The sequence below is a fragment of the Hypanus sabinus genome (genome assembly GCF_030144855.1).
Source record: "Hypanus sabinus isolate sHypSab1 chromosome X1 unlocalized genomic scaffold, sHypSab1.hap1 SUPER_X1_unloc_18, whole genome shotgun sequence".
NCBI lineage: Eukaryota > Metazoa > Chordata > Chondrichthyes > Myliobatiformes > Dasyatidae > Hypanus > Hypanus sabinus.
The window spans coordinates 166,139-192,500 of record NW_026778966.1 but is presented as its reverse complement, the minus strand read 5'-3'; the positions used below and the strand labels follow the sequence as shown (position 1 = coordinate 192,500).

Sequence of the window (26,362 nt, the reverse complement as noted above, 5' to 3'; positions counted from 1 at the left end):
TCAGTAACTTTCCACTTGAAGGGGTTCTGATTTCTATTTATCTGGGCATGGCTAGCATTAGCGATAAAACATTATAATCAGGAAGAGAGCATCTTTTAATCAGCCGTTACATGTCTTCAGTACAAAGAGTTTTTTTAAAAAAAATCAATAACCTCTAAATATCTGCCTACTTCAGGAACTCTTCCGCTGAGTTTACCGACCTTTTTAACCTGCTCCCGCCCGCCTCGTTCTTCCCACCGGCAGCACCCGACAAACTGGGAATTAATCCTTCCGAAACTGTTGCCTGATTGGTCAGCGTTAGACCAGCGATCTGATAGGCTGAAGGCAGTACCGCCTCGAGGATGATTCGCCCTATAGCAAGGGTAGGCTATCTCTCTTCTGATTGGGTAATGCATCGAAGCGGAGGGTTGATTGGCTAGAACTGGACCCCTGCCCTGACGTCGTTGTAACCCTGTCTGCTGATTGGGTCTTGCCGCGGAAGGACACGCGTCCACAGAGGTGGGCCTAGCCCGGCGGTCCCGGTAGGTTTTGGAGCAGCGGGATGGAGGTGAGTCGGCGGCCGCTCTCTTTCGCACTCTTCTCGGCCTCCCGCTCCTCAGCTGACCCCCACCCCACCCATCCCCTGGCGGGGCAGCCGCTCACGGTCGTCGGTGCCGTCCGGCCTTGATTCTCTCCCTGTCCTGGGCCGAGTGGCCACCCTGTAGAGGCCATTCAGCCCCATTCTGTAACCTCGGCGATAGCCCCCAAAGCCCGCCGCCTGCTCCCCTCCCGTGCCCTGGTGGTTCAAATCCACGGTGACTCTACCTGCATGAACCCTTCTCACGGGAAGACACTCCTCCCCGTCTCCCCTGCTCAAGGACAGCTGTTACCCCTCATTTCCAAGACTTACCCCCCGCCCCCTTGGCTAGGATTCGGCCTCGCAATCTGTTACCCCCCTTGCAGATTGTTACGTGCCATGAAAGATGTTGCTTGGCAGTAGTACAAATTGTCAAAAAGATATATGAACGTTCAATAAATAATGCAGATGTAAGTCTTAGTGTTCAGAAATCTGATGATAAGAGGGGACAGAGAAAGAGAAAAGTTGAACAAGTTAGGTCTTTGTTCTCTGGAGCGAAGAAAGTTGAGGGGGGACTTGACAGAGGTATTTAAAATTATGAGGGGGATAGGTAGAGTTGACGTGGATGTGCTTTTTTCCATTGAGAGTAGGGTAGATTCAAACAAGAGGACATGAGTTAAGAGTTAGGGGCAAAAGTTTAAGGGTAACACGAGGGGGAATTTCTTTACTCAGAGAGTGGTAGCTGTGTGGAATGAGCTTCCAGTAGAAGTGGTAGAGGCAGGTTCGGTATTGTCATTTAAAGTAAAATTGGATAGGTATATGGACAGGAAAGGAATGGAGGGTTATGGGCTGAGTGCAGGTCTGTCCTCTTCCCTGGTGATTGTAATCACAAGAGGGGAAGTCCTGGCATGGTGAAGGTCCCTTAGGGATGAATGTTGCCTTATTGAGGCAATCGTGTGCTTTCCATCACCCTGATTGGGCTTGGCAAATTTTTTTCTACAGAAGCAGTTTGCTATTGCCTCCTTCTGGGGCAGTGCCTTTACAAGGCAGGTGACCCCAGCCATCATCAATACTTGTCAGAGATTGTCTGCCTGGCGTCAGTGGTCGCATCACCAGGACTTGTGATCTGCACCGGCTGCTCATACGACCGTCCACCACCTGCTCCCACGGTTTCACCTGATCCTGATCGGGGGTCTACACCGTGCCTAAGGGTGACCTGCAGGCTAGCAGAGGGAAGGAGCACCTCACACCTCCTTTGGTAGAGACCTATCACCACCTTGCCACCCAGTACATGTGACAATAATATTCCAGTTCCTTCCAAAGCAGATAACCACATTCCACTCTGTCTGCAAACTTCCTGCTAACTCACTTTCTAGTTTAGTGAATTGAGCTGCACTCGGTGCCTAATCTAGTCCGAGGTCAAGTTTACTGTCATCCGACTGTACATGTATCGAAACAATCAGAACAACGTTCCTCTGGGCCACGGTTCACCCTCACAATGTATATCACACACAGCACAAAAAAACCCAAAATATTATGTTATAAATAAGTTAATGAATTGTAATTCAAAATGCACGTCGTGGGCAGCACAGGTAAACAGTAAACAGCTCGCTGTCCCAGTGATGAGACCTCGGTGGTGGCAGGGTATTCATTAGTCTCACGGCCTGAGGGAAGAAGCTGAATTGAATTGAATGATATTTATAGTCGTTACACACAGGTACAATAGAACTTCTGTTTGGCTTCCTCTCAGGCAGTCAAACAAAGCGGTAGATTAAAAACAAGAGAGTGATAGAAAAACAGTATTAAATAGATAAGTAGCAGAAAATAAGTTACAACAACACCAGAATATCACAGTAATGCACAAAGTGCTGTTAGTGCAAGTATTTGAGTCCTTGTGTGTGCTCACAGTTTCAGTCACTGTTCTGTGGGAGTGGTGTGATGGAGGCCACAGCTCTGGGGTAGAAGCTGTCCCTCAGTCTATTTGTTCTGGCTTTCAGTGTCCTGAACCTTTTGCTGGACGGCAGCAGGTCAAACAGGGAGTGGCCGGGGTGTGTGGTGTCTCTGGTTATGCTGATTGCTTTCCTCCTGAGCCTGCTGGAGTAGACGGTGTCCAGTCCTGGGAACTCCATCCTGACAATTCACCGGGCCATCTTCACCACGCAATGCAGGTCTTGTCGCTCAGTGGCTGTGCAGCTGGCACACCACACGGTGGCGCTGTTGGTCAGGATGGTTTCAATCGTGCTTCTGTAGAAGTTAAGCAACGGCCTTTGTGGGAGTTTGGCCTGTTTCAGCTTTCTGAGACAGAGGAGTCTTTGTTGTATCTGTTTTTACAAGCAGCGAGGTGTTGGTGGTCCATGTCAGCGAGGTGTTGGTGGGCCATGTCAGCTGTTTTGACAACATAACTCCAAGGAACGTTAGGTTGTCCACACTTTCCACTACCTCTCCATGAATATGGAAGGTGGGGTGTACTCTGTCAGACAGTGTTCCCCAGTCTGACAGTCCCTGTCCTGATGCTCCCATATCTCCTTCCTGACGGTGGTGGGTCAGAGAGATTGTGGGATGGGTGGTGGAAATGAGACCTCGATGGTGGCCAGGTACACATTAGTCTCACAGCCTGGGGGAAAGAGCTGTTCCCCAGTCTGACAGTCCCAGTCCTGATGCTCCCGTACCTCCTCCCTGACGGTGGTGGGTCAGAGAGACTGTGGGGTGGGTTAGGGATCCTCAACAATGCTTCGGGCATTGCTCCATACACAACACGCTCGGTAAGCGTCACAAATAGGGGGGAGGGAGACCCCGATGATCCTCCAGTCAGCTTTTCCCGTCCTCCGCAGGGTCCCGCGGTCCGACGCCTCGCAGCTTCCCTACCACACGACGACGCGGACAGGCAGGACACTCTGGGCGGTGTTCCTGCAGAAAGCTGTTCGGAGCCTAGCACGCCTCAGACGAGGCCGTCTGTATAGAGAGAGCCAGCAGCGCAGAGGCGTCAAGAGTTCAGAGTTCGATTCCGGCCCCTACCCCACCCCGTGAGAAACTTTGTGCGTTCCTTCCCGCGAACCGCGTGGGTTTCCTCCCGGCGCTCCGGCTCCCTCCCGCAGTTGAAGAGCGTACCGGTTAGCAGGTTAATTGGTCATTGTAAATTGTCCTGTGATTAGAGTAGGGGGTAAAATCAGTGGGTTGCTTGGGGGACCGGAAGCGACTCTCCTGCGCCCTAACTCTTTAAATAAAATAAAACTTTTTAAAAAAATGATAAAGGTCTAGCTGCGCTGTGTTTGATGTTCCACCAGATTCTGATGGCCAGACTGATGATAGGTGATTTGTCCTCGACACTGTTTTCTGATTTAGCCCCTTCACAGTCCACTGCAATGTGGACTGTCCGTTTCAGAAATCGGTTCAATATCACTGGATCACTGGCTGATAATCACAAAATTTGTGGCTTAACAGCAACAGTGCAGTGCGTAATAATTTTAAACATCAATAAATTGCAATGAGAAATTGATAAAGAGATTAAATAAGTAGGGCAGAAAAAACAGTAGTGAGGTAGTGTTCATGGGTTCATTGTTCAGAAATCTGATGGCAGAGGGGAAGAAGCTGTTCCTGAATCGTTGAGTGTGTGCCTTCAGGCTCCTGTACCTCCTCCCTGATGGCAGAGGGGAAGAAGCTGTTCCTGAATCGTTGAGTGTGTATCTTCAGGCTCCTGTACCTCCTCCCTGATGGCAGAGGGGAAGAAGCTGTTCCTGAATTGCTGAGTGTGTGTCTTCAGGCTCCTGTACCTCCTCCCTGATGGCAGAGGGGAAGAAGCTGTTCCTGAATTGCTGAGTGTGTGTCTTCAGGCTCCTGTACCTCCTCCCTGATGGCAGAGGGGAAGAAGCTGTTCCTGAATTGCTGAGTGTGTGTCTTCAGGCTCCTGTACCTCCTCCCTGATGGCAGAGGGGAAGAAGCTGTTCCTGAATCACAGAGTGTGTGTCTTCAGGCTCCTGTACCTCCTCCCTGATGGCAGAGGGGAAGAAGCTGTTCCTGAATCACAGAGTGTGTGTCTTCAGGCTCCTGTACCTCCTCCCTGATGGCAGAGGGGAAGAAGCTGTTCCTGAATCGTTGAGTGTGTGTCTTCAGGCTCCTGTACCTCCTCCCTGATGGTTGCAACGAGAAGAGGGCACGTCCTGGGGAGGCTGGTGCCCATGATGGAGCTGGCTGTGTTTACAACTTTCTGCAGCTTTTTCCGATCCTGTGCATTGGCCCTTCTTTCCCCACCTTCCCACCCCCATGCCATGCAGCCAGTTAGAACGCTCTGTAGAAACTTGCGAGAGTCTCTGATCACATACCAAATCTCCTCAAACTTCTAATGGAACTTGGTCGCTGTCGTGCCTTCTCTCATTTTCAGATGCTTTCTGTAAATTCGTTCCCCATTTATCCCTCCTGTTTGTTAAGCTTCATGCTAGGAAAAAAAAATCTGTAAAAAAAAAGAGTAAAAGTGATGAGAGATATTGGACCACTAGAAAGTGACGCTGGAGAGGTAGCAATGGGGGACAGAGAAATGGTGGGCAAACTTAATAAGTATTTTGCGCAAAACACCCAAAATGCTGCTGACGAAGGGTCTCAGCCTGAAATGTCGACACTGCTTCTCCCTACAGACGCTGCCTGGCCTGCTGTGTTCTACCAGGATTTTGTGAGAGTTGGGGCCACTATCCGGAATCCTCCTCACACTCCCGGACAGCAGGGGGCGGTATTGAACCTGTTTTAGATGTTGGGGCCACTATCCGGAATCCTCCTCACACTCCCGGTCAGCAGGGGGGCGGTATTGAACCTGTTTTAGATGTTGGGACCACTCTCCTGAATCCTCCCGGTCAGCAGGGGGCAGTATTGAACCTGTTTTAGATGTTGGGACCACTCTCCTGAATCCTCCCGGTCAGCAGGGGGCGGTATTGAACCTGTTTTAGATGTTGGGACCACTCTCCTGAATCCTCCCGGTCAGCAGGGGGCGGTATTGAACCTGTTTTAGATGTTGGGACCACTCTCCTGAATCCTCCTCACACTCCCGGTCAGCAGGGGGGGCGGTATTGAACCTGTTTTAGATGTTGGGACCACTCTCCTGAATCCTCCCGGTCAGCAGGGGGTGGTATTGAACCTGTTTTAGATGTTGGGACCACTCTCCTGAATCCTCCCGGTCAGCAGGGGGCGGTATTGAACCTGTTTTAGATGTTGGGACCACTCTCCGGAATCCTCCTCACACTCCCGGTCAGCAGGGGGCGGTATTGAACCTGTTTTAGATGTTGGGACCACTCTCCTGAATCCTCCCGGTCAGCAGGGGGCGGTATTGAACCTGTTTTAGATGTTGGGACCACTCTCCGGAATCCTCCTCACACTCCCGGTCAGCAGGGGGCGGTATTGAACCTGTTTTAGATGTTGGGACCACTCTCCTGAATCCTCCTGGTCAGCAGGGGGCGGTATTGAACCTGTTTTAGATGTTGGGACCACTCTCCTGAATCCTCCCGGTCAGCAGGGGGCGGTATTGAACCTGTTTTAGATGTTGGGACCACTCTCCTGAATCCTCCTCACACTCCCGGTCAGCAGGGGGCGGTATTGAACCTGTTTTAGATGTTGGGACCACTCTCCTGAATCCTCCTCACACTCCCGGTCAGCAGGGGGCGGTATTGAACCTGTTTTAGATGTTGGGACCACTCTCCTGAATCCTCCTGGTCAGCAGGGGGCGGTATTGAACCTGTTTTGAGTCCTGACGAAGGGTCTCGGCCCGAAACGTTGACAGTGCTTCTCCCTGTAGATGCTGCCTGGCCTGCTGTGTTCCACCAGCATTTTCTCTGTGTTGCTTGAATTTCCGGCATCTGCAGATTTCCTCGTGCTTAAGTGTTTTGCGTCAGTCTTCGCCGTAGTGGACACCAGCAGTGTGCCAGAAATTCTGGGGAGGTGGGGAGTGGTTTAGCTGCTCTTATTAGGGAGATGGTACAGCGGTGGGGGGGTGGGTTCTGAAAAACTGACCAGATTATGGTCTGGTCGCCTACCTAGCCGTAACATTCGGATCACAGCCCGGCACAGTAGCGTACAGTACCGGAGATGCGGGTTCGAATCCTGCCACTGCCTGTAAGGAGCTAGGACATTCTCTGCTTGACCACGTGTGCTTCCTCCCATAGTCCAGAGGCGCGCCGGTTAGTAGGTTAATTGGCCGTCGCAGGTTGTCCTGGGATTAGGTTTAGTGTTAAGTTGGTGGCTTGCTGGGCCAGAGGGACTTGTTCTGAGTTTTATCCCCAACGAAAGCACCTTGCTGCCATCACTCTTTGCTTGGGGGCGAGGGGGTGGGGAGAGGAATCCTTTATTCTGAGAACATAAATTAAACTTGTCACAGAGTGGCAGGAAAGTACAGCACAGGAACAAGCAGGCCCTTTGGCCCATCTAGGCCATGCCATACCAATAACCCGCTTAGTCCCTTCATCCTGCCGAGTCATGGAACAATACAGCACAGAAGCAAGCAGGCCCTTTGGCCCATCTACTCCGTGCTGAACCATTTACGCTGACCAGTACCGTCGCCCTGCACTGGGACCACAGCCCGCCACACCCCTCCCATCCGCGTACCTGTCCAAACTTCTCTTGAACGTTGAAATCCAGCTCGCCTGTACCACTTGCGCTGGGGTTCCACCCTCTGGGTGAAGGGGTTTTGATGGCCCGTGAACATTTCTGATAGGACAGCTGTTTTTTATTGAGTTTTTGATCTGGCGGATATTTCCCTTGCAGGACAAAAGGAAATTCCCGATTGACATACAGACCAGTAAGTTGCTGGGTAAGTACAGAGCTTGTTATCGTTAAAGTCACCAGATCCCACCCTGAGATTCGTATCCTTGTGGGCAATCACAGTCAATACAGAGACACCCGACAGTCAATACAGAGACACCCGACAGTCAATACAGAGAAACCCGACAGTCAATACAGAGACACCCGACAGTCAATACAGAGACACCCGACAGTCAATACAGAGAAACCCGACAGTCAATACAGAGACATCATACACAACAGAATGGATAAACAATCTGTGCAGAAGACCACACACACACACACTCTCACACATACACTGACAGACACGCATACACAGTCACACACACAGAAGGACACGCAGAGGCACACACACACTCACACAGATACACACACACAGACGTACACACACAGACAGACAGACACGCACACACACACAGACACGCACACACTCACAGACACGCACAGGGACACGCAGAGACAGATGGACACACTCACACACAGACACACACTCACACAGACACACACACGCACACATACACACACACTCACACAGACACGCACACACAAACATATACACACGCACTCACACCCACAGACAGATAGACACACACACTCACACAGACACGCACACACACAGACATACACACACTCACACACAGACACACACACACATAGACATGCACACACACAGACATGCACACACACACAGACATACATACACGCACTCACACACACACACAGATAGACACACACTCACACAGACACGCACATACACAGACATACACACACAGAGACACAGACAGACACACACACTCACACAGATACGCACACACAGACATACACACACTCACACACAGAGACACACACACAGACACGCACACACACAGACAGACACACACACTCACACAGACAAGCACACACACAAACAGACACACACACAGACAGACACACACACTCACACACATACACACACTCACACAGACACACACACACAGACATGCACACACACACACAGACATACACACACTCACACACAGTCATACATACATGCACTCACACACACAGACAGATAGACACACACTCACACAGACACGCACACACACAGAGACACAGACAGACACACACACTCACACAGATACGTACACACACACAGACATACACACACTCACACAGACACGCACACACACAGACATACACACAGATAGACACACTCACACAGATACGCACACACAGACACACAGACATACACACACTCACACACACAGACATGCACACACACAGACACTCACACAGACGCACACACTCACACAGACGCACACACAGAGACATACACACACTGACACGCCCACACACAGACATACACGTGCACACACACACTCACACAGACACGTACACACACACACTCACACAGACACGTACACACATACAGACATACACACACGCACACAGACAGATAGACACACTCACACAGACATACACACACTCACTCACACACACACACACTCACACAGACACACACACTCACACTGACACGCCCACACACAGACATACACGTGCACACACACACAGACACACACACTCTCACACAGACATACACACTCACACAGACACACACACTCATACACATACACACACACTCACACACACACACAGACAGACACACGCACTCACACAGACACACACACAGACACGCACACACTCACACACACAGACACACACACAGAGACACACACACAAGCAGACACTCACATACTCACAGACACGCACTCACACACACAGACACACACACTAAAAGACGCACACACACAGACACACACACACACTCAGAGAGACACACACTCACACACAGAGACAGTGCGGAATCGGCCCTTCGAATCGCACCGCCCAGCAATGCCCCGATTTAACTCCCGACTAATCACGGGGCAATGTCCAATGACCAATTAACCCACCGACCTGTAGGTCTTTGGACTGTGGGAGGGAACTGGAGCACCAGTAGGAAACTCACGCGGTACAAACTCCTTACAGACAGCGGCGGGAATCGAACCCGGGTCGCGGTACTGTAAACTGTTGTGCTAACCACTACGTTACCATGTTGCCCCTGTCCTCTGGTTCTTGTTTATAGACAATAGTTGCCATTCGGCCCTTCGAGCCAGCATCACCATTCACTGTGATCATGGCTGATCATACACAATCAGTACCCGATTCCTGCCCTCTCCCCGTATCCCTTGACCCTGCTATCTATAAGAGCTCTATCTAACTCTCTCTTGAATGCATCCAGAGACTTGGCCTCCACTGCCTTCTGAGGCAGAGCATTCCACAGATCCACAACTCTCTGGGTGAAAAAGTTTTTCCGCATCTCTGTTCTAAATGGCCTACCCCCTTATTCTTAAACTGTGGCCTCTGTTTCTGGACTCCCCCAACATCAGGAACATGTTTCCTGCCTCTAGCGTGTCCAATCCCTAAATAATCTTCTATGTTTCAATCAGATCCCCTCTCATCCTTCTAAATTCCAGTGTATACAAGCCCAGTCGCTCCAATCTTCCAACATATGTCAGTCCCGCCATCCCGGGAATCAACCTCGTGAACCTACGCTGCACTCCCTCAATAGCAAGAACGTCCTTCCCCAATTTTGGAGACCAAAACTGCACACAATACTCCAGGTGTGGTCTCACCAGGGCCCTGTACAACTGCAGAAGGACCTCTTTACTCCTATACTCAACCCCTCTTGTTATAAAGGCCAACATGCCATCAGCTTTCTTCACTGCCTGCTGTACCTGCATGCTTGCTTTCAGTGACTGATGAACAAGGACACTGAGATCTCGTTGTACTTCCCCTTTTCCTAACTTGGCAGCGTTGAAGGTGACGTGGGAGTCACGGAGTATTTTTTGTTTCCCCCTCAGACTGGCTGGTCGATCGAAGACACTGCAATCTGAAGTGGCAGACCTCGGTCCTGACCATCCGGGAGAAGATAAACAACGCCATCCAGGACATGCCGGAGAACGAGGAGATCAAACAGCTCCTGTCAGGATCATGTCAGTAATTTTCCCAATCTCGCTAGCCTGTCCACTGCAAATGTGGAAGCATTGCAACGGGTACAGAGGAGATTTACCAGGATGCTGCCTGGTTTAGAGAGTATAGATTATGATCAGAGATTAAGGGAGCTAGGGCTTTACTCTCTGGAGAGAAGGAGGATGAGAGGAGACATGATAGAGGTGTACAAGATATTAAGAGGAATAGACAGAGTGGACAGCCAGTGCCTCTTCCCTAGGGCACCACTGCTCAGTACAAGAGGACATGGCTTTAAGGTGAGGGGAGGGAAGTTCAAGGGGGATATTAGAGGAAGGTTTTTCACTCAGAGAGTGGTTGGTACGTGGAATGCACTGCCTGAGTCAGTGGTGGAGGCAGATACACTAGTGAAGTTTAAGAGACTACGAGACAGATATATGGAGGAATTTAAGGTGGGGGGTTATATGGGAGGCAGGGTTTAAGGGTCGGCACAACAGTGTGGGCCGAAGGGCCTGTACTGTGCTGTACTGTTCTATGTTCTAGAACAATCCCATAGTTAATGCTGTGGACAGTCCGGAACTAACATGGTCACTCTCAGAGACACACACACACACACACACACACACAGACACACACACACACACACAAACAAAATGCTGGAGGAACTCAGCAGGTCGGGCAGCATCTACGGAGAGGAATAAAGAGTTGACGTTTGGGACCCTGATCCTCCATCAGGAGCGGAAGGGGGAAGAAGCTAGAATAAGAGGGTGGGGTAAAGGACAAGCTGGCAGGTGACAGGTGATTGGGGGGGGGGGGGAGGTGAGACCAGGAGAGGGGGAAGTTGGGGTGATGGAAGTGGGGATGAAGTAAGAAGCTGGGAGGTGATAGGTGGAAAAGATAAAGAGTTGAAGAAGAAGGAATCTGATGAGAGAGGAGAGTGGACCATGGGAGAAAAGGAAGGAGGGGACGCAGAGGGAGGTGAGGAAAAGAGAAGGGAATCAGAAAGGGGGGGTGGGAGAGATAAATTACCAGAAGTTAGAAAAATCAGTGTTCATGTCATCAGGTTGGAGGCCCCCACCTTCTTGTTCTGGCTTCTTCCCCCTTCCTTTCCAGTCCTGATGAAGGGTCTCGGCCCAAAACGTAGAGCGGTTAATTCCCCTCTATAGACGCTGCCTGACCTGCTGAGTTCTTCCAGCAGTTTTGTACGTCTCACAAGCCTGGCTTATGTGGACTAACGTCATTCTTATCATCAAATGCTCCCTCTCCCAAAGTGCTGGGTTCGGAAGGAATCTCAGTGCCTTGTGTCCTGTCGTCAAGCCCCTACCCCCTGCTGGGGCGAAGGCCGCTGTAAGCGGCTGGCTGGAGTTCTCTGGTCCGGGGCATCTGTTGTGATGGAAGTGGGTCTCAAAGGCAAGAGCTGTGGACACACAGTTTTAATAATGAGTTTATTTTCAAGGGGAGAAAGAGATTGGGGACAACACGAGCGGCTACAATATTCACAGAAACACGCTTAGAATAGAGGAGGGTGGGGAAAGTCGGGTCGGTGGTACAATACACGGGAAAATGGTGTGGGGACGGAGCACAGTACACATACAAGCAAGGGAAAAGTAACTACGATACCCGCCACCCCCTGACTAGGGGCAGGAACGGCTCTCTGCTACAGGGACAACAACAAACACCCCCATGACCCTGTTCAATGCCCGGCTCACCACGTGTCTCCAGCGCTGTTCAGCCCGGAGTGAAGCAGGGTGGTCCCTCGAGGATGGCAAAAGGAGAGCGAGCCAGGCACATGTAGCACCCTTTATGGGTCAGGGGGCTAGAGGGTCCAGCCCGGGTGATTCACCAGGGTGAGGGGGGGGGGGGGGGCGCAACGCCATTGATTAGTTGGGAGGGGCGAAATGTTGGCTGGCAGGTTGTGTGACCTCCGACCAGGAGGGGGCAGTGCTGTCACGGGACAGGCAGGTGGTGTGACCTCCGACCAGGAGGGGGCAGTGCTGTCACAAGACAGGCACGGTGGTGTGTCCTCCGACCTGGAGGGGGCAGTGCTGCCACCAGACAGGCTCAGTGGTGTGACCTCCAACCAGGAGGGGGCAGTGCTGTCACGAGACAGGCACGGTGGTGTGTCCTCCGACCAGGAGGGGGCAGTGCTGTCATGGGACAGGCTCGGTGGTGTGACCTCCGACCAGGAGGGGGCAGTGCTGTCACGGGACAGGCACGGTGGTGTGACCTCCGACCAGGAGGGGGCAGTGCTGTCACGGGACAGGCACGGTGGTGTGACCTCCGACCAGGAGGGGGCAGTGCTGCTATGGGACAGGCTCGGCTCTCTGGTTACAGCATCCTGTGCAGGTGGAAAAGTTTCCGATATTCTGAGATTTATGGGATTGCTGGACTGTACTTCATATTGGTTTCTTTCAGTTTTTCGGTGGTCTCTTTCTTGTGGAGTGAGGGGAGATTTGAGAAAGTTGGACAGAATTATGAGGGGTATAGCTAGGGTAAACGCAAGCAGGCTTTGCCCAGTGAGGTGGGTTGAGACTAGAACCAGCGGTCATCGGTTAAGAGTGAAGGGGCCTGGAAATGGTCCTTCCAAGTGAGACAACACTGCACCTGTGACCCAGCTGGGGTTGCCTACTCCTCTGCCTTGGTGAGACCCGTCGGGAATTGGGGAGCCTGTTTCATCTAGAACCTCCGCTCCATTCTGACCTTGAGGGAAAAGTTGAATAGGGTCGGACGTTATTCCCTGGAGTGCAGGAGAACGAGGGGGAGATACGATGGTGGTGGGCAAAATTTTGAGGGGGGGGTATAGATAGGATGGCTATCTGTACTGTGGCTGGAGGTCATAGGGTTAAGGGTGAAAGGTGAAATGTTGAGGTCATGGGTTCAGGGTGGGAGGTTGGTTTGCAGGTTATCAAGAAGGCAAACAGAATGTTGGCCTTCATTGCTAGAGGGATTGAATTGAAGAGCAGGGAGGTCATGCTGCAACTATACAGGGTACTGGTGAGGCCGCACCTGGAGTACTGTGTGCAGTTCTGGTCTCCATACTTGAGGAAGGACATACTGGCTTTGGAGGTGGTGCAGAGAAGGTTCACCAGGTTGATTCCAGAGACGAGGGGGTTAGTCTACGAGGAGATTTTGAGTCGCCTGGGACTGTACTCGTGGGAATTCAGAAGGATGAGAGGAGATCTTATAGAAACACATAGAATTATGAAGGGGTTTGATAAAATGGAGACAGGAGAGTTGTTTCCAGTGGTAGGTGAGACTAGAACTCGGGGACGCAGCCTCAAGATTCGGGGGAGTAGATTGAGGACGGAGATGAGAAGGAACTGCTTTTCCCAGAGAGTGGTGAATCTGTGGAATTCTCTGCCCAGTGAAGCAGTGGAGGCTGCCTCAGTAAATGTATTTAAGACAAAGTTGGATAGATTTTTGCATAGGAGGGGAATTGAGGGTTCTGGGGAAAAGGCAGGTAGATGGAGATGAGTCCATGGACAGATCAGCCATGATCTTATTGAATGGCGGAGCAGGCTGGGTGGGCCGGACGGCCGACTCCTGCTCCCATTTGAACTGATTTGACTTTATTACTTACATCCTTCCTGATCCTTCCTAATAAATAGTCTGTACAATGGGACAGTCAATATAACATAGAAGTACAGGTGCGTCAGTGAGAGTTAATTAGTCTGACGGCCTGGTGGAAGAAGCTGTCCCGGAGCCTGTTGGTCCTGGCTTTTATGCTGCGGTACCGTTTCCCGGATGGTGGCAGCTGGAACAGTTTGTGGTTGGGGTGACTCGGGTCCCCAGTGATCCTTCAGACCCTTTTTACACACCTGTCTCTGTAAGTGTCCTGAATAGTGGGAAGTTCACATCTATAGATGTGCTGGGCTGTCCGCACCATTCTCTGCAGAGTCCTGCGATTGAGGGAGGTACAGTTCCCATACCGGGCAGTGATGCAGCCAGTCAGGATGCTCTCAATTGTGCCCCTTCGGATTTGGGGACCCATGCCAGACTTCTCCAACCGTCTGAGGTGAAAGAGGCGCCGTTGTGCTTTTTTCACCACACAGCCGGTGTGTACAGACCACGCGAGATCCTCGGGGATATTTGTGCTGAGGAATTTGTAGCTGTTCCCCCTCTCCACCCCAGATCCACTGATGTCAATAGGGGTTAACCCGTCTCCATCCCTCCTGTAATCCACAACCAGCTCCTTTGTTTTTACAACATCGAGGGAGAGGTTGTTTTTTTGACATTATTGCGTCAGGGGTGATGACCTCTTCTCTGTCGGCTGCCTCATTATTTCAGATGAGGCCAATCAATGTAGTGTCGTCAGCAAATTTAATTGGCAGATTGGAGCCGTGGGTGGCGACAGAGTCATGGGTATACAGGGAGTACAGGAGGGGGCTTAGGACACAGCCCCGAGGGGCACCTGTGTTGAGAGTCAGAGGGGCAGAGGTGAGGGAGCACACTCTTACCACCTGCCAGTGATCTGACAAGAATTCTTGTACGTTTAAGGGGAACCTTTTCCCTCAGAGGGTAAGGACGAGCTGCCAGTGGAAGTGATGGCTGCCGGTTCAACTGCATTATTTTAAGAGAAATTTGGCTAAGTGCATGGATGGGAGGAGTGCGGAGGGCAATGGCCCAGGTGCGGGTCAGACAAACCAATAGTCCGGATGCAGCAAAGGGCCTGTTTCTGTACTGAAGGGCTCTATAATCTTGACTGTAAAAGGAGAAGTCGATATCACACCATCGGGCGTTGATGAGACTTGGCCTCAGATTCAGATTCAGTTTATTGTCATTTAGAAACCACAAATGCAATGCAGTTTAAAAATGAGACAACGTTCCTCCAGAATGATATCGCAAGAGCACACGACAAAAACAGACTCCACCAGAAAATCCTCATAACGTTTGGCAATCCCCAATCCAGAGTCCGGAGAGGCTGCTGCGTATTAATATCGCACTACCGTCTTAGCACGTTCCCCGGAAAGGAGCTCCAAATCCACCAGACAGAACAAGACCAAAAACTAAAGCTACAAGACCTGCACAAAACCACATAGCTACAACATATAGCTACAACAGTTATTAATCAATAACATAATTGATTAAAAAAACAGACCATGGGCACAGTAAAAATAGTCCAAAGATGTTAAAGGACTATAAGTTCAAAAGAAATCACCACACAGTTTCCACAAGTTCCCAGGGTCCCGACAGACTCGCCATCCCACCCCGCTGGCAGAAGGGAATACCCCCGCTATGGACTTCCACGGCGCTGCCCGACTCAGCCTGGCAGACGCAGCACACAATGGAAGCTCCGTCGAACCCAGCCTCGCAGACACAGCACACACCGAAAGCCACCCGACCGCAGCAGACTCCGAGTCCGTCGAACCTCCGAGCCTCCGACCATCCCCTCCGGCACAGCTTCTCCGAGCACCATCCTCTGCCGAGCGTATTAATACGGCCCCGCCAACGGCCATCGGCAACGCGACCCCGAGGACTGGGGGGCTGTTCTTCCCAGCAGAGTCCCGGACCTCACAGCAGCAGCAGCAACGAAGAAGGTCTTCCTGGAGATTTCCCGATGTTCCTCCGTGCTTCCATGTCCGTCGTTTTCAATCGATTACGATTGCGCACGGCACCCCACTTCACAAATAACAGATAATCAGCTCCGGAGTGGCCGCCATCTTGGAAATAAGAGTGGCTGGAGTGCAGATCATGAAAGCCAGCTTGCCCCCTCGCTCTTGTGACCGGGTCCTGAATTACCCCTGCGAACTGTGCTTTAGAGAAGAGAGAGGGAGTTGTTCAACACCGGACACCTTGCTATTCAGAGAGATAGGGGCGAAGACTGCTCGGTGTTGTGGTCTCTCTGCAAGCGCGGTTACACTTTTACAAGGACACTCAACGTCTATTCTTACAGAGAGGGAAGGGAGGAGCTGTTTGATGGACGGCTGGTGTTCAGCGCGGTGAGATAAATAGGAGACACATGGTTTCGGACACTGAACGGGCTTTGCTGTGCCCACAGAAAGGGTGGGTTTTGGAGGGTCGATCGACCAGTGGCTCTGGCAGAGCGGGAAAGGTGCAACCGATTGGGGGGGGGGGGGTTACTGGCGTGTCGAACCCTGCGGCCTGGGTTGATAATTCCACCACGGAAGAACAGTCCACTTTGTCATGGTTGCAGTCGGTGACTTCCAAAGGATTCCAGAGGACGATCGACGGCATCAGCTCACCTGAAGATCTAAACTTCTCTCTCCCTCTCTCCCTCTCCCTCTCCCTCTCCCTCTCCCTCTCCCTCTCTCCCTCTCCCTCTCCCTCTCCCTCTCCCTCTCCCTCTCCCTCTCCCTCTCTCCCTCTCCCTCTCCCTCTCCCTCTCTCCCTCTCCCTCTCCCTCTCCCTCTCTCCCTCTCTCCCTCTCTCCCTCTCTCCCTCTCTCCCTCTCTCCCTCTCTCCCTCTCTCCCTCTCTCCCTCTCTCCCTCTCTCCCTCTCTCCCTCTCTCCCTCTCTCCCTCTCTCCCTCTCTCCCTCTCTCCCTCTCCCCCTCTCTCCATCTCCCTCTCCCTCTCTCCCTCTCCCTCTCCCTCCTCAATTCCATACCACAAACTGAACTGAACTTTGCTCATCACCGTAAGACTGTCCATTCACCCCTTGGCTTGAAGAAGCTTGGATTTCATATATTTCCACACACATATATACATAAAATCATTGCTAATCTGTTTAATGTATCTGAATTTATATTACTGTATTGATTAGTTACTAATAAATACCCTTAGTTACTAGCAATACCCGACTCCAAAGTGTTTTCCCTTGCTGCTGGTTCTTTAACCCGCCACGGGGTGCGTGACTCTCTGACTGTGAGTGTTCGGCTGATGACTGTCTCCCTCTCCTGCAGATATTCACTACTTCCACTGCTTGAGAATTGTCGAGATCCTCAGGAGAACAGAAGCATCGACGAAGAATATATTCGGACGTTACTCGTCTCAGCGGATGAAGGTGACAGCGTGCTGAAGTTGGTTTACGAGTGCGTCTGCTGTTTTCGCGGAAATTTAAAACCCCGACCGTCACCCCCTTGTCTCTTTCCTCCTCCAGGACTGGCAGGAGATCGTCTCTCTGTACGAGAAGGACAACGTCTATTTAGGTAGGTGGAATCGGTTTGTATTCTACAAAGCGCCCGCTGGGTCTCTGACACGTTTATTTCGCACGTGAGCGTGATTGAGTGTGACGTGCACTGACACAAAACTCAGCAGGTCAGTGGAGAGGAGTGAACAGTCAAAGTTTCGGCCCCTAAGGCCCTCCTTTGAGACTGGAAAGGAAGCGGGGTGGGGGGGGGGGGGAGATGCCAGAATAAGAAGGGGGAGAGGAAGGAGCAGGAGGTGGAAGATGATGGGTGAAGCCAGGCGGGTGGGAAAGGTACAGGGCTGGAGGGGAAGAGATCTGAAAGGACCGTGGGAGGAAGGTAATGAGGAAAGGGAGGTGGAGGGGCACCAGGGGGGTGGAGATAGGTGGGAAAGGTAAAGACAGACCGACATACTTTATTGATCCCGAGGGAAATTGGGTTTCATTACAGCCGCACCAACCAAGAATAGTAAAGAAATATAGCAATATAAAACCATAAATAAATAATAATAAGTTAATCATGCCAAGTGGAAATAAGTCCAGGACCAGCCTATTGGCTCAGGGTGTCTGACACTCTGAGGAAGGAGTTGTAAAGTTTGATGGCCATAGTCAGGAATGACTTCCTATGACGCTCAGTGTTACATCTCGGTGGAATGAGTCTCTGGCTGAATGTACTCCTGTGCCTAACCAGTACATTATGAAGTGGATGGGAGTCATTGTCCAAGATGGCATGCAACTTGGACAGCATCCTCTTTTCAGACACCACCGTCAGAGAGTCCAGTTCCACCCCCACAACATCACTGGCCTTACGAATGAGTTTGTTGATTCTGTTGGTGTCTGCTACCCTCAGCCTGCTGCCCCAGCACACAACAGCAAAAGGGCTGGAAAGAATGGGATCTGAGAGGAGAGGAGGGTGGACCGTGGGCAGAAGGGGAGGAGGAGGGGCACCAGGGGGAGGTGATAGACAGGTGAGAAGAGATAAGAGACAAGAGTGGACAATTCATGCCGAAGCTTCACCTAGTAAACACCGGGAATTCAGCAGACGCTGGATGCCCAGAGCAACACACACAAAATGCTGGAGGAACTCAGCAGGCCAAGTCAGGTCACTTTTATTGTCATTTCGACCATAACTGCTGGTACAGTTCACAGTAAAAACGAGACAACGTTTTTCGGGACCATGGTGTTACAGGACACAGTACAAAAACTAGACTGAACTACACAAAAAAAAACACAGAAAAAACTACACTAAACTGCAGACCTACCCAGGACTGCGTAAAGTGCACAAAACAGTGCAGGCATTACAATAAATAATAAGCAGGACAATAGGGCAGTAAGGTGTCAGTCCAGGCTCTGGGTATTGAGGAGTCTGATGGCTTGGGGGAAGAAACTGTTACACAGTCTGGTCGTGAGAGCCCGAATGCTTCGGTGCCTTTTCCCAGGTGGCAGGAGGGAGAAGAGTTTGTATGAGGGGTGTGTGGGGTCCTTCATAATGCTGTTTCCTTTGCGGATGCAGCGTGTAGTGTAAATGTCCGTGATGGCGGGAAGAGAGACCCCGATGATCTTCTCAGCTGACCTCACTATCCACTGCAGGGTCTTGCGATCCGAGATGGTGCAATTCCCGAACCGGGCAGTGATGCAGCTGCTCAGGATGCTCTCAACACAACCCCTGTAGAATGTGATGAGGATGGGGGGTGGGAGATGGACTTTCCTCAGCCTTCGCAGAAAGTAGAGACGCTGATGGGCTTTCTTTGCTACGGAGCTGGTGTTGAGGGACCAGGTGAGATTCTCCGCCAGGCGAACACCAAGATAACTGCTCCTGAACCTGGTGGTGTGGGTCCTGAGGCTCCTGTACCTCCTTCCTGATGGTTGAGGGGTAATAACTGTTCCTGACCCTGGTGGTGTGGGTCCTGAGGCTCCTGTACCCCCTTCCTGATGGTTGAGGGGTAATAACTGTTCCTGAACCTGGTGCTGTGGGCCCTGAGGATCCTGTACCTCCTTCCTGATGGTTGAGGGGTAATAACTGTTCCTGAACCTGGTGGTGTGGGTCCTGAGGCTCCTGTACCTCCTTCCTGATGGTTGAGGGGTAATAACTGTTCCTGAACCTGGTGGTGTGGGTTCTGTGGCTCCTGTACCTCCTTCCTGATGGTTGAGGGATAATAACTGTTTCTGAACCTGGTGGTGTGGGTTCTGTGGCTCCTGTACCTCCTTCCTGATGGTTGATTGGTAATAACTGTTTCTGAACCTGGTGGTGTGGGTCCTGAGGCTCCTGTACCTCTTTCCTGATGGTTGAGGGGTAATAACTATTCCTGCACCTGGTGGTGTGGGTTCTGAGGCTCCTGAACCTCCTTCCTGATGGTTGAGGGGTAATAACTGTCCCTGAACCTGGTGGTGTGGGTCCTGAGGCTCCTATACCTCTTTCCTGATGGTTGAGGGGGTAATAACTGTCCCTGAACCTGGTGGTGTGGGTCCTGAGGCTCCTGAACCACCTTCCTGATGGGTAATAACTGTCCCTGAACCTGGTGGTGTGCGTCCTGAGGCTCCTGTACCGCCTTCCTGATGGTTGAGGGGTAATAACTATTCCTGCACCTGGTTGTGTGGGTTCTGAGGCTCCTGTACCTGCTTCCTGATGGTTGAGGGGTAATAACTGTTTTTGAACCTGGTGGTGTGGGTCCTGAGGCTCCATAACCTCTTTCCTGATGGTTTAGGGGTAATAACTATTCCTGCACCTGGTGGTGTGGGTTCTGAGGCTCCTGAACCTCCTTCCTGATGGTTGAGGGGGTAATAACTGTCCCTGAACCTGGTGGTGTGGGTCCTGAGGCTCCTGTACCTGCTTCCTGATGGTTGAGGGGTAATAACTGTTCCTGCACCTGGTGGTGTGGGTCCTGGGGCTCCTGTAACCCTTCCTGATGGTTGAGGGGTAATAACTGTTTCTGAACCTGGTGGTGTGGGTCCTGAGGCTCCTGTACCTCTTTCCTGATGGTTGAGGGGTAATAACTGTTCCTGCACCTGGTGGTGTGGGTCCTGGGGCTCCTGTAACCCTTCCTGATGGTTGAGGGGTAATAACTGTTTCTGAACCTGGTGGTGTGGGTCCTGAGGCTCCATAACCTCTTTCCTGATGGTTGAGGGGTAATAACTATTCCTGCACCTGGTGGTGTGGGTTCTGAGGCCCCTGAACCTCCTTCCTGATGGTTGAGGGGTAATAACTGTTCCTGTACCTGGCGGTGTGGGTCCTGAGGCTCTTGTACTTCCTTCCTGATGGTTGAGGGGTAATAACTGTTCCTGAACCTGGTGGTGTGGGTCCTGAGGCTCCTGTACCTCCTTCCTGATGGTTGACGGGATAATAACTGTCCCTGAACCTGGTTGTGTGGGTCCTGAGGCTCCTATACCTCTTTCCTGATGGTTGAGGGGGTAATAACTGTTCCTGTACCTGGTGGTGAGGGACCTGAGGCTCCTGTACCTCTTTCCTGATGGTTGAGGGGTAATAACTGTTCCTGCACCTGGTGGTGTGGGTCCTGAGGCTCCTGTACCTCCTTCCTGATGGTTGAGGGGTAATAACTGTTCCTGAACCTGGTGGTGTGGGTCCTGAGGCTCCTGTACCTCCTTCCTGATGGTTGAGGGGTAATAACTGTCTCTGAACCTGGTGGTGTGGGTCCTGAGGCTCCTGTACCTCCTTCCTGATGCTTGGGGGGTAATAACTGTTCCTGAACCTGGTGGTGTGGGTCCTGAGGCTCCTGTACCTCCTTCCTGATGGTTGAGGGGTAGAAACTGTTCCTGAACCTGGTGGTGTGGGTCCTGAGGCTCCTGTACCTCCTTCCTGATGGTTGAGGGGTAATAACTATTCCTGCACCTGGTGGTGTGGGTTCTGAGGCCCCTGAACCTCCTTCCTGATGGTTGAGGGGTAATAACTGTTCCTGTACCTGGCGGTGTGGGTCCTGAGGCTCTTGTACTTCCTTCCTGATGGTTGAGGGGTAATAACTGTTCCTGAACCTGGTGGTGTGGGTCCTGAGGCTCCTGTACCTCCTTCCTGATGGTTGACGGGATAATAACTGTCCCTGAACCTGGTTGTGTGGGTCCTGAGGCTCCTATACCTCTTTCCTGATGGTTGAGGGGGTAATAACTGTTCCTGTACCTGGTGGTGAGGGACCTGAGGCTCCTGTACCTCTTTCCTGATGGTTGAGGGGTAATAACTGTTCCTGCACCTGGTGGTGTGGGTCCTGAGGCTCCTGTACCTCCTTCCTGATGGTTGAGGGGTAATAACTGTTCCTGAACCTGGTGGTGTGGGTCCTGAGGCTCCTGTACCTCCTTCCTGATGGTTGAGGGGTAATAACTGTCTCTGAACCTGGTGGTGTGGGTCCTGAGGCTCCTGTACCTCCTTCCTGATGCTTGGGGGGTAATAACTGTTCCTGAACCTGGTGGTGTGGGTCCTGAGGCTCCTGTACCTCCTTCCTGATGGTTGAGGGGTAGAAACTGTTCCTGAACCTGGTGGTGTGGGTCCTGAGGCTCCTGTACCTCCTTCCTGATGGTTGAGGGGTAATAACTATTCCTGCACCTGGTGGTGTGGGTTCTGAGGCCCCTGAACCTCCTTCCTGATGGTTGAGGGGTAATAACTGTTCCTGTACCTGGCGGTGTGGGTCCTGAGGCTCTTGTACTTCCTTCCTGATGGTTGAGGGGTAATAACTGTTCCTGAACCTGGTGGTGTGGGTCCTGAGGCTCCTGTACCTCCTTCCTGATGGTTGACGGGATAATAACTGTCCCTGAACCTGGTTGTGTGGGTCCTGAGGCTCCTATACCTCTTTCCTGATGGTTGAGGGGGTAATAACTGTTCCTGTACCTGGTGGTGAGGGACCTGAGGCTCCTGTACCTCTTTCCTGATGGTTGAGGGGTAATAACTGTTCCTGCACCTGGTGGTGTGGGTCCTGAGGCTCCTGTACCTCCTTCCTGATGGTTGAGGGGTAATAACTGTTCCTGAACCTGGTGGTGTGGGTCCTGAGGCTCCTGTACCTCCTTCCTGATGGTTGAGGGGTAATAACTGTCTCTGAACCTGGTGGTGTGGGTCCTGAGGCTCCTGTACCTCCTTCCTGATGCTTGGGGGGTAATAACTGTTCCTGAACCTGGTGGTGTGGGTCCTGAGGCTCCTGTACCTCCTTCCTGATGGTTGAGGGGTAGAAACTGTTCCTGAACCTGGTGGTGTGGGTCCTGAGGCTCCTGTACCTCCTTCCTGATGGTTGAGGGGTAATAACTGTTCCTGAACCTGGCGGTGTGGGTCCTGAGGCTCCTGTACCTCCTTCCTGATGGTTATGGGGTAATAACTGTTCCTGAACCTGGTGGTGTGGGTCCTGAGGCTCCTGTACCTCCTTCCTGATGGTTGAGGGATAATAACTGTTCCTGAACCTGGTGGTGTGAGACCTGAGGCTCCTGTACCTCCTTCCTGATGGTTGAGGGGTAATAACTGTCCCTGAACCTGGTGGTGTGGGTCCTGAGGCTCCTGTAACTCCTTCCTGATGGTTGAGGGGTAACAACTGTTCCTGAATCTGGTGGTGTGGGTCCTGAGGCTCCTGTACCTCCTTCCTGATGATTGAGGGGTAATAACTGTCCCTGAACCTGGTGGTGTGGGTCCTGAGGCTCCTGTACCTCCTTCCTGATGGTTGAGGGGTAATAACTGTTCCTGAACCTGGTGGTGTGGGTCCTGAGGCTCCTGTACCTCCTTCCTGATGGTTGAGGGATAATAACTGTTCCTGAACCTGGTGGTGTGAGACCTGAGGCTCCTGTACCTCCTTCCTGATGGTTGAGGGGTAATAACTGTCTCTGAACCTGGTGGTGTGGGTCCTGAGGCTCCTGTACCTCCTTCCTGATGCTTGGGGGGTAATAACTGTTCCTGAACCTGGTGGTGTGGGTCCTGAGGCTCCTGTACCTCCTTCCTGATGGTTATGGGGTAATAACTGTTCCTGAACCTGGTGGTGTGGGTCCTGAGGCTCCTGTACCTCCTTCCTGATGGTTGAGGGGTAATAACTGTTCCTGAACCTGGTGGTGTGGGTCCTGAGGCTCCTGTACCTCCTTCCTGATGATTGAGGGGTAATAACTGTCCCTGAACCTGGTGGTGTGGGTCCTGAGGCTCCTGTACCTCCTTCCTGATGGTTGAGGGGTAATAACTGTTCCTGAACCTGGTGGTGTGGGTCCTGAGGCTCCTGTACCTCCTTCCTGATGATTGTGGGGTAATAACTGTCCCTGAACCTGGTGGTGTGGGTCCTGAGGCTCCTGTACCTCCTTCCTGATGGTTGAGGGGTAACAACTGTTCCTGAATCTGGTGGTGTGGGTCCTGAGGCTCCTGTACCTCCTTCCTGATGATTGTGGGGTAATAACTGTCCCTGAACCTGGTGGTGTGGGTCCTGAGGCTCCTGTAACTCCTTCCTGATGGTTGAGGGGTAACAACTGTTCCTGAATCTGGTGGTGTGGGTCCTGAGGCTCCTGTACCTCCTTCCTGATGATTGAGGGGTAATAACTGTCCCTGAACCTGGTGGTGTGGGTCCTGAGGCTCCTGTACCTCCTTCCTGATGGTTGAGTGGTAATAACTGTTCCTGAACCTGGTGGTGTGGGTCCTGAGGCTCCTGTACCTCCTTCCTGATGGTTGAGGGATAATAACTGTTCCTGAACCTGGTGGTGTGAGACCTGAGGCTCCTGTACCTCCTTCCTGATGGTTGAGGGGTAATAACTGTCTCTGAACCTGGTGGTGTGGGTCCTGAGGCTCCTGTACCTCCTTCCTGATGCTTGGGGGGTAATAACTGTTCCTGAACCTGGTGGTGTGGGTCCTGAGGCTCCTGTACCTCCTTCCTGATGGTTATGGGGTAATAACTGTTCCTGAACCTGGTGGTGTGGGTCCTGAGGCTCCTGTACCTCCTTCCTGATGGTTGAGGGGTAATAACTGTTCCTGAACCTGGTGGTGTGGGTCCTGAGGCTCCTGTACCTCCTTCCTGATGATTGAGGGGTAATAACTTTCCTGAACCTGGTGGTGTGGGTCCTGAGGCTCCTGTACCTCCTTCCTGATGATTGAGGGGTAATAACTTTCCTGAACCTGGTGGTGTGGGTCCTGAGGCTCCTGCACCTCCTTCCTGATGGCTGAGGGGTAATAACTGTTTCTGAACCTGGAGGTGTGGGTCCTGAGGCTCCTGCACCTCCTTCCTGATGGTTTAGGGATAATAACTGTTCCTGAACCTGGTGGTGTGGGTCCTGAGGCTCCTGTACCTCCTTCCTGATGATTGAGGGGTAATAACTGTCCCTGAACCTGGTGGTGTGGGTCCTGAGGCTCCTGTACCTCCTTCCTGATGGTTGAGGGGTAATAACTGTTCCTGAACCTGGTGGTGTGGGTCCTGAGGCTCCTGTACCTCCTTCCTGATGGTTGAGGGGTAATAACTGTTCCTGAACCTGGTGGTGTGGGTCCTGAGGCTCCTGTACCTCCTTCCTGATGATTGAGGGGTAATAACTGTCCCTGAACCTGGTGGTGTGGGTCCTGAGGCTCCTGTACCTCCTTCCTGATGGTTGAGGGGTAATAACTGTTCCTGAACCTGGTGGTGTGGGTCCTGAGGCTCCTGTACCTCCTTCCTGATGATTGTGGGGTAATAACTGTCCCTGAACCTGGTGGTGTGGGTCCTGAGGCTCCTGTACCTCCTTCCTGATGGTTGAGGGGTAACAACTGTTCCTGAATCTGGTGGTGTGGGTCCTGAGGCTCCTGTACCTCCTTCCTGATGATTGTGGGGTAATAACTGTCCCTGAACCTGGTGGTGTGGGTCCTGAGGCTCCTGTAACTCCTTCCTGATGGTTGAGGGGTAACAACTGTTCCTGAATCTGGTGGTGTGGGTCCTGAGGCTCCTGTACCTCCTTCCTGATGATTGAGGGGTAATAACTGTCCCTGAACCTGGTGGTGTGGGTCCTGAGGCTCCTGTACCTCCTTCCTGATGGTTGAGTGGTAATAACTGTTCCTGAACCTGGTGGTGTGGGTCCTGAGGCTCCTGTACCTCCTTCCTGATGGTTGAGGGATAATAACTGTTCCTGAACCTGGTGGTGTGAGACCTGAGGCTCCTGTACCTCCTTCCTGATGGTTGAGGGGTAATAACTGTCTCTGAACCTGGTGGTGTGGGTCCTGAGGCTCCTGTACCTCCTTCCTGATGCTTGGGGGGTAATAACTGTTCCTGAACCTGGTGGTGTGGGTCCTGAGGCTCCTGTACCTCCTTCCTGATGGTTATGGGGTAATAACTGTTCCTGAACCTGGTGGTGTGGGTCCTGAGGCTCCTGTACCTCCTTCCTGATGGTTGAGGGGTAATAACTGTTCCTGAACCTGGTGGTGTGGGTCCTGAGGCTCCTGTACCTCCTTCCTGATGATTGAGGGGTAATAACTTTCCTGAACCTGGTGGTGTGGGTCCTGAGGCTCCTGTACCTCCTTCCTGATGATTGAGGGATAATAACTTTCCTGAACCTGGTGGTGTGGGTCCTGAGGCTCCTGCACCTCCTTCCTGATGGCTGAGGGGTAATAACTGTTTCTGAACCTGGAGGTGTGGGTCCTGAGGCTCCTGCACCTCCTTCCTGATGGTTTAGGGATAATAACTGTTCCTGAACCTGGTGGTGTGGGTCCTGAGGCTCCTGCACCTCCTTCCTGATGGTTTAGGGATAATAACTTTCCTGAACCTGGTGGTGTGGGTCCTGAGGCTCCTGCACCTCCTTCCTGATGGTTTAGGGATAATAACTGTTCCTGAACCTGGTGGTGTGGGTCCTGAGGCTCCTGCACCTCCTTCCTGATGGTTGAGGGGGTAATAACTGTTCCTGAACCAGGTGGTGTGGGTCCTGAGGCTCCTGCACCTCCTTCCTGATGGTTGAGGGGGTAATAACTGTTCCTGAACCTGGTGGTGTGGGTCCTGAGGCTCCTGCACCTCCTTCCTGATGGTTGAGGGGTAATAACTGTCTCTG

General features: G+C 52.0%; 1 protein-coding gene across 2 annotated transcripts in view; it reads left to right on the top strand.

Moving 5' to 3' along the window:
* Positions 1-438: 438 nt before the first annotated feature.
* Positions 439-26,362, top strand: part of cdk5rap3 (CDK5 regulatory subunit associated protein 3) — an 87,867-nt gene continuing 61,943 nt past the window's right edge. The window contains exons 1-5 of one of the 2 annotated variants that reach the window (XM_059957791.1): positions 439-547; positions 7,298-7,343; positions 10,216-10,347; positions 17,184-17,284; positions 17,381-17,429. In XM_059957791.1, the coding sequence (XP_059813774.1) occupies positions 542-547; positions 7,298-7,343; positions 10,216-10,347; positions 17,184-17,284; positions 17,381-17,429 (334 nt within the window). In that variant the 5' untranslated portion in view covers positions 439-541. Of the gene's footprint in view, positions 548-5,057; positions 5,277-7,297; positions 7,344-10,215; positions 10,348-17,183; positions 17,285-17,380; positions 17,430-26,362 lie in introns of those variants that run through there. The other variant, XM_059957790.1, reaches the window with a different exon arrangement.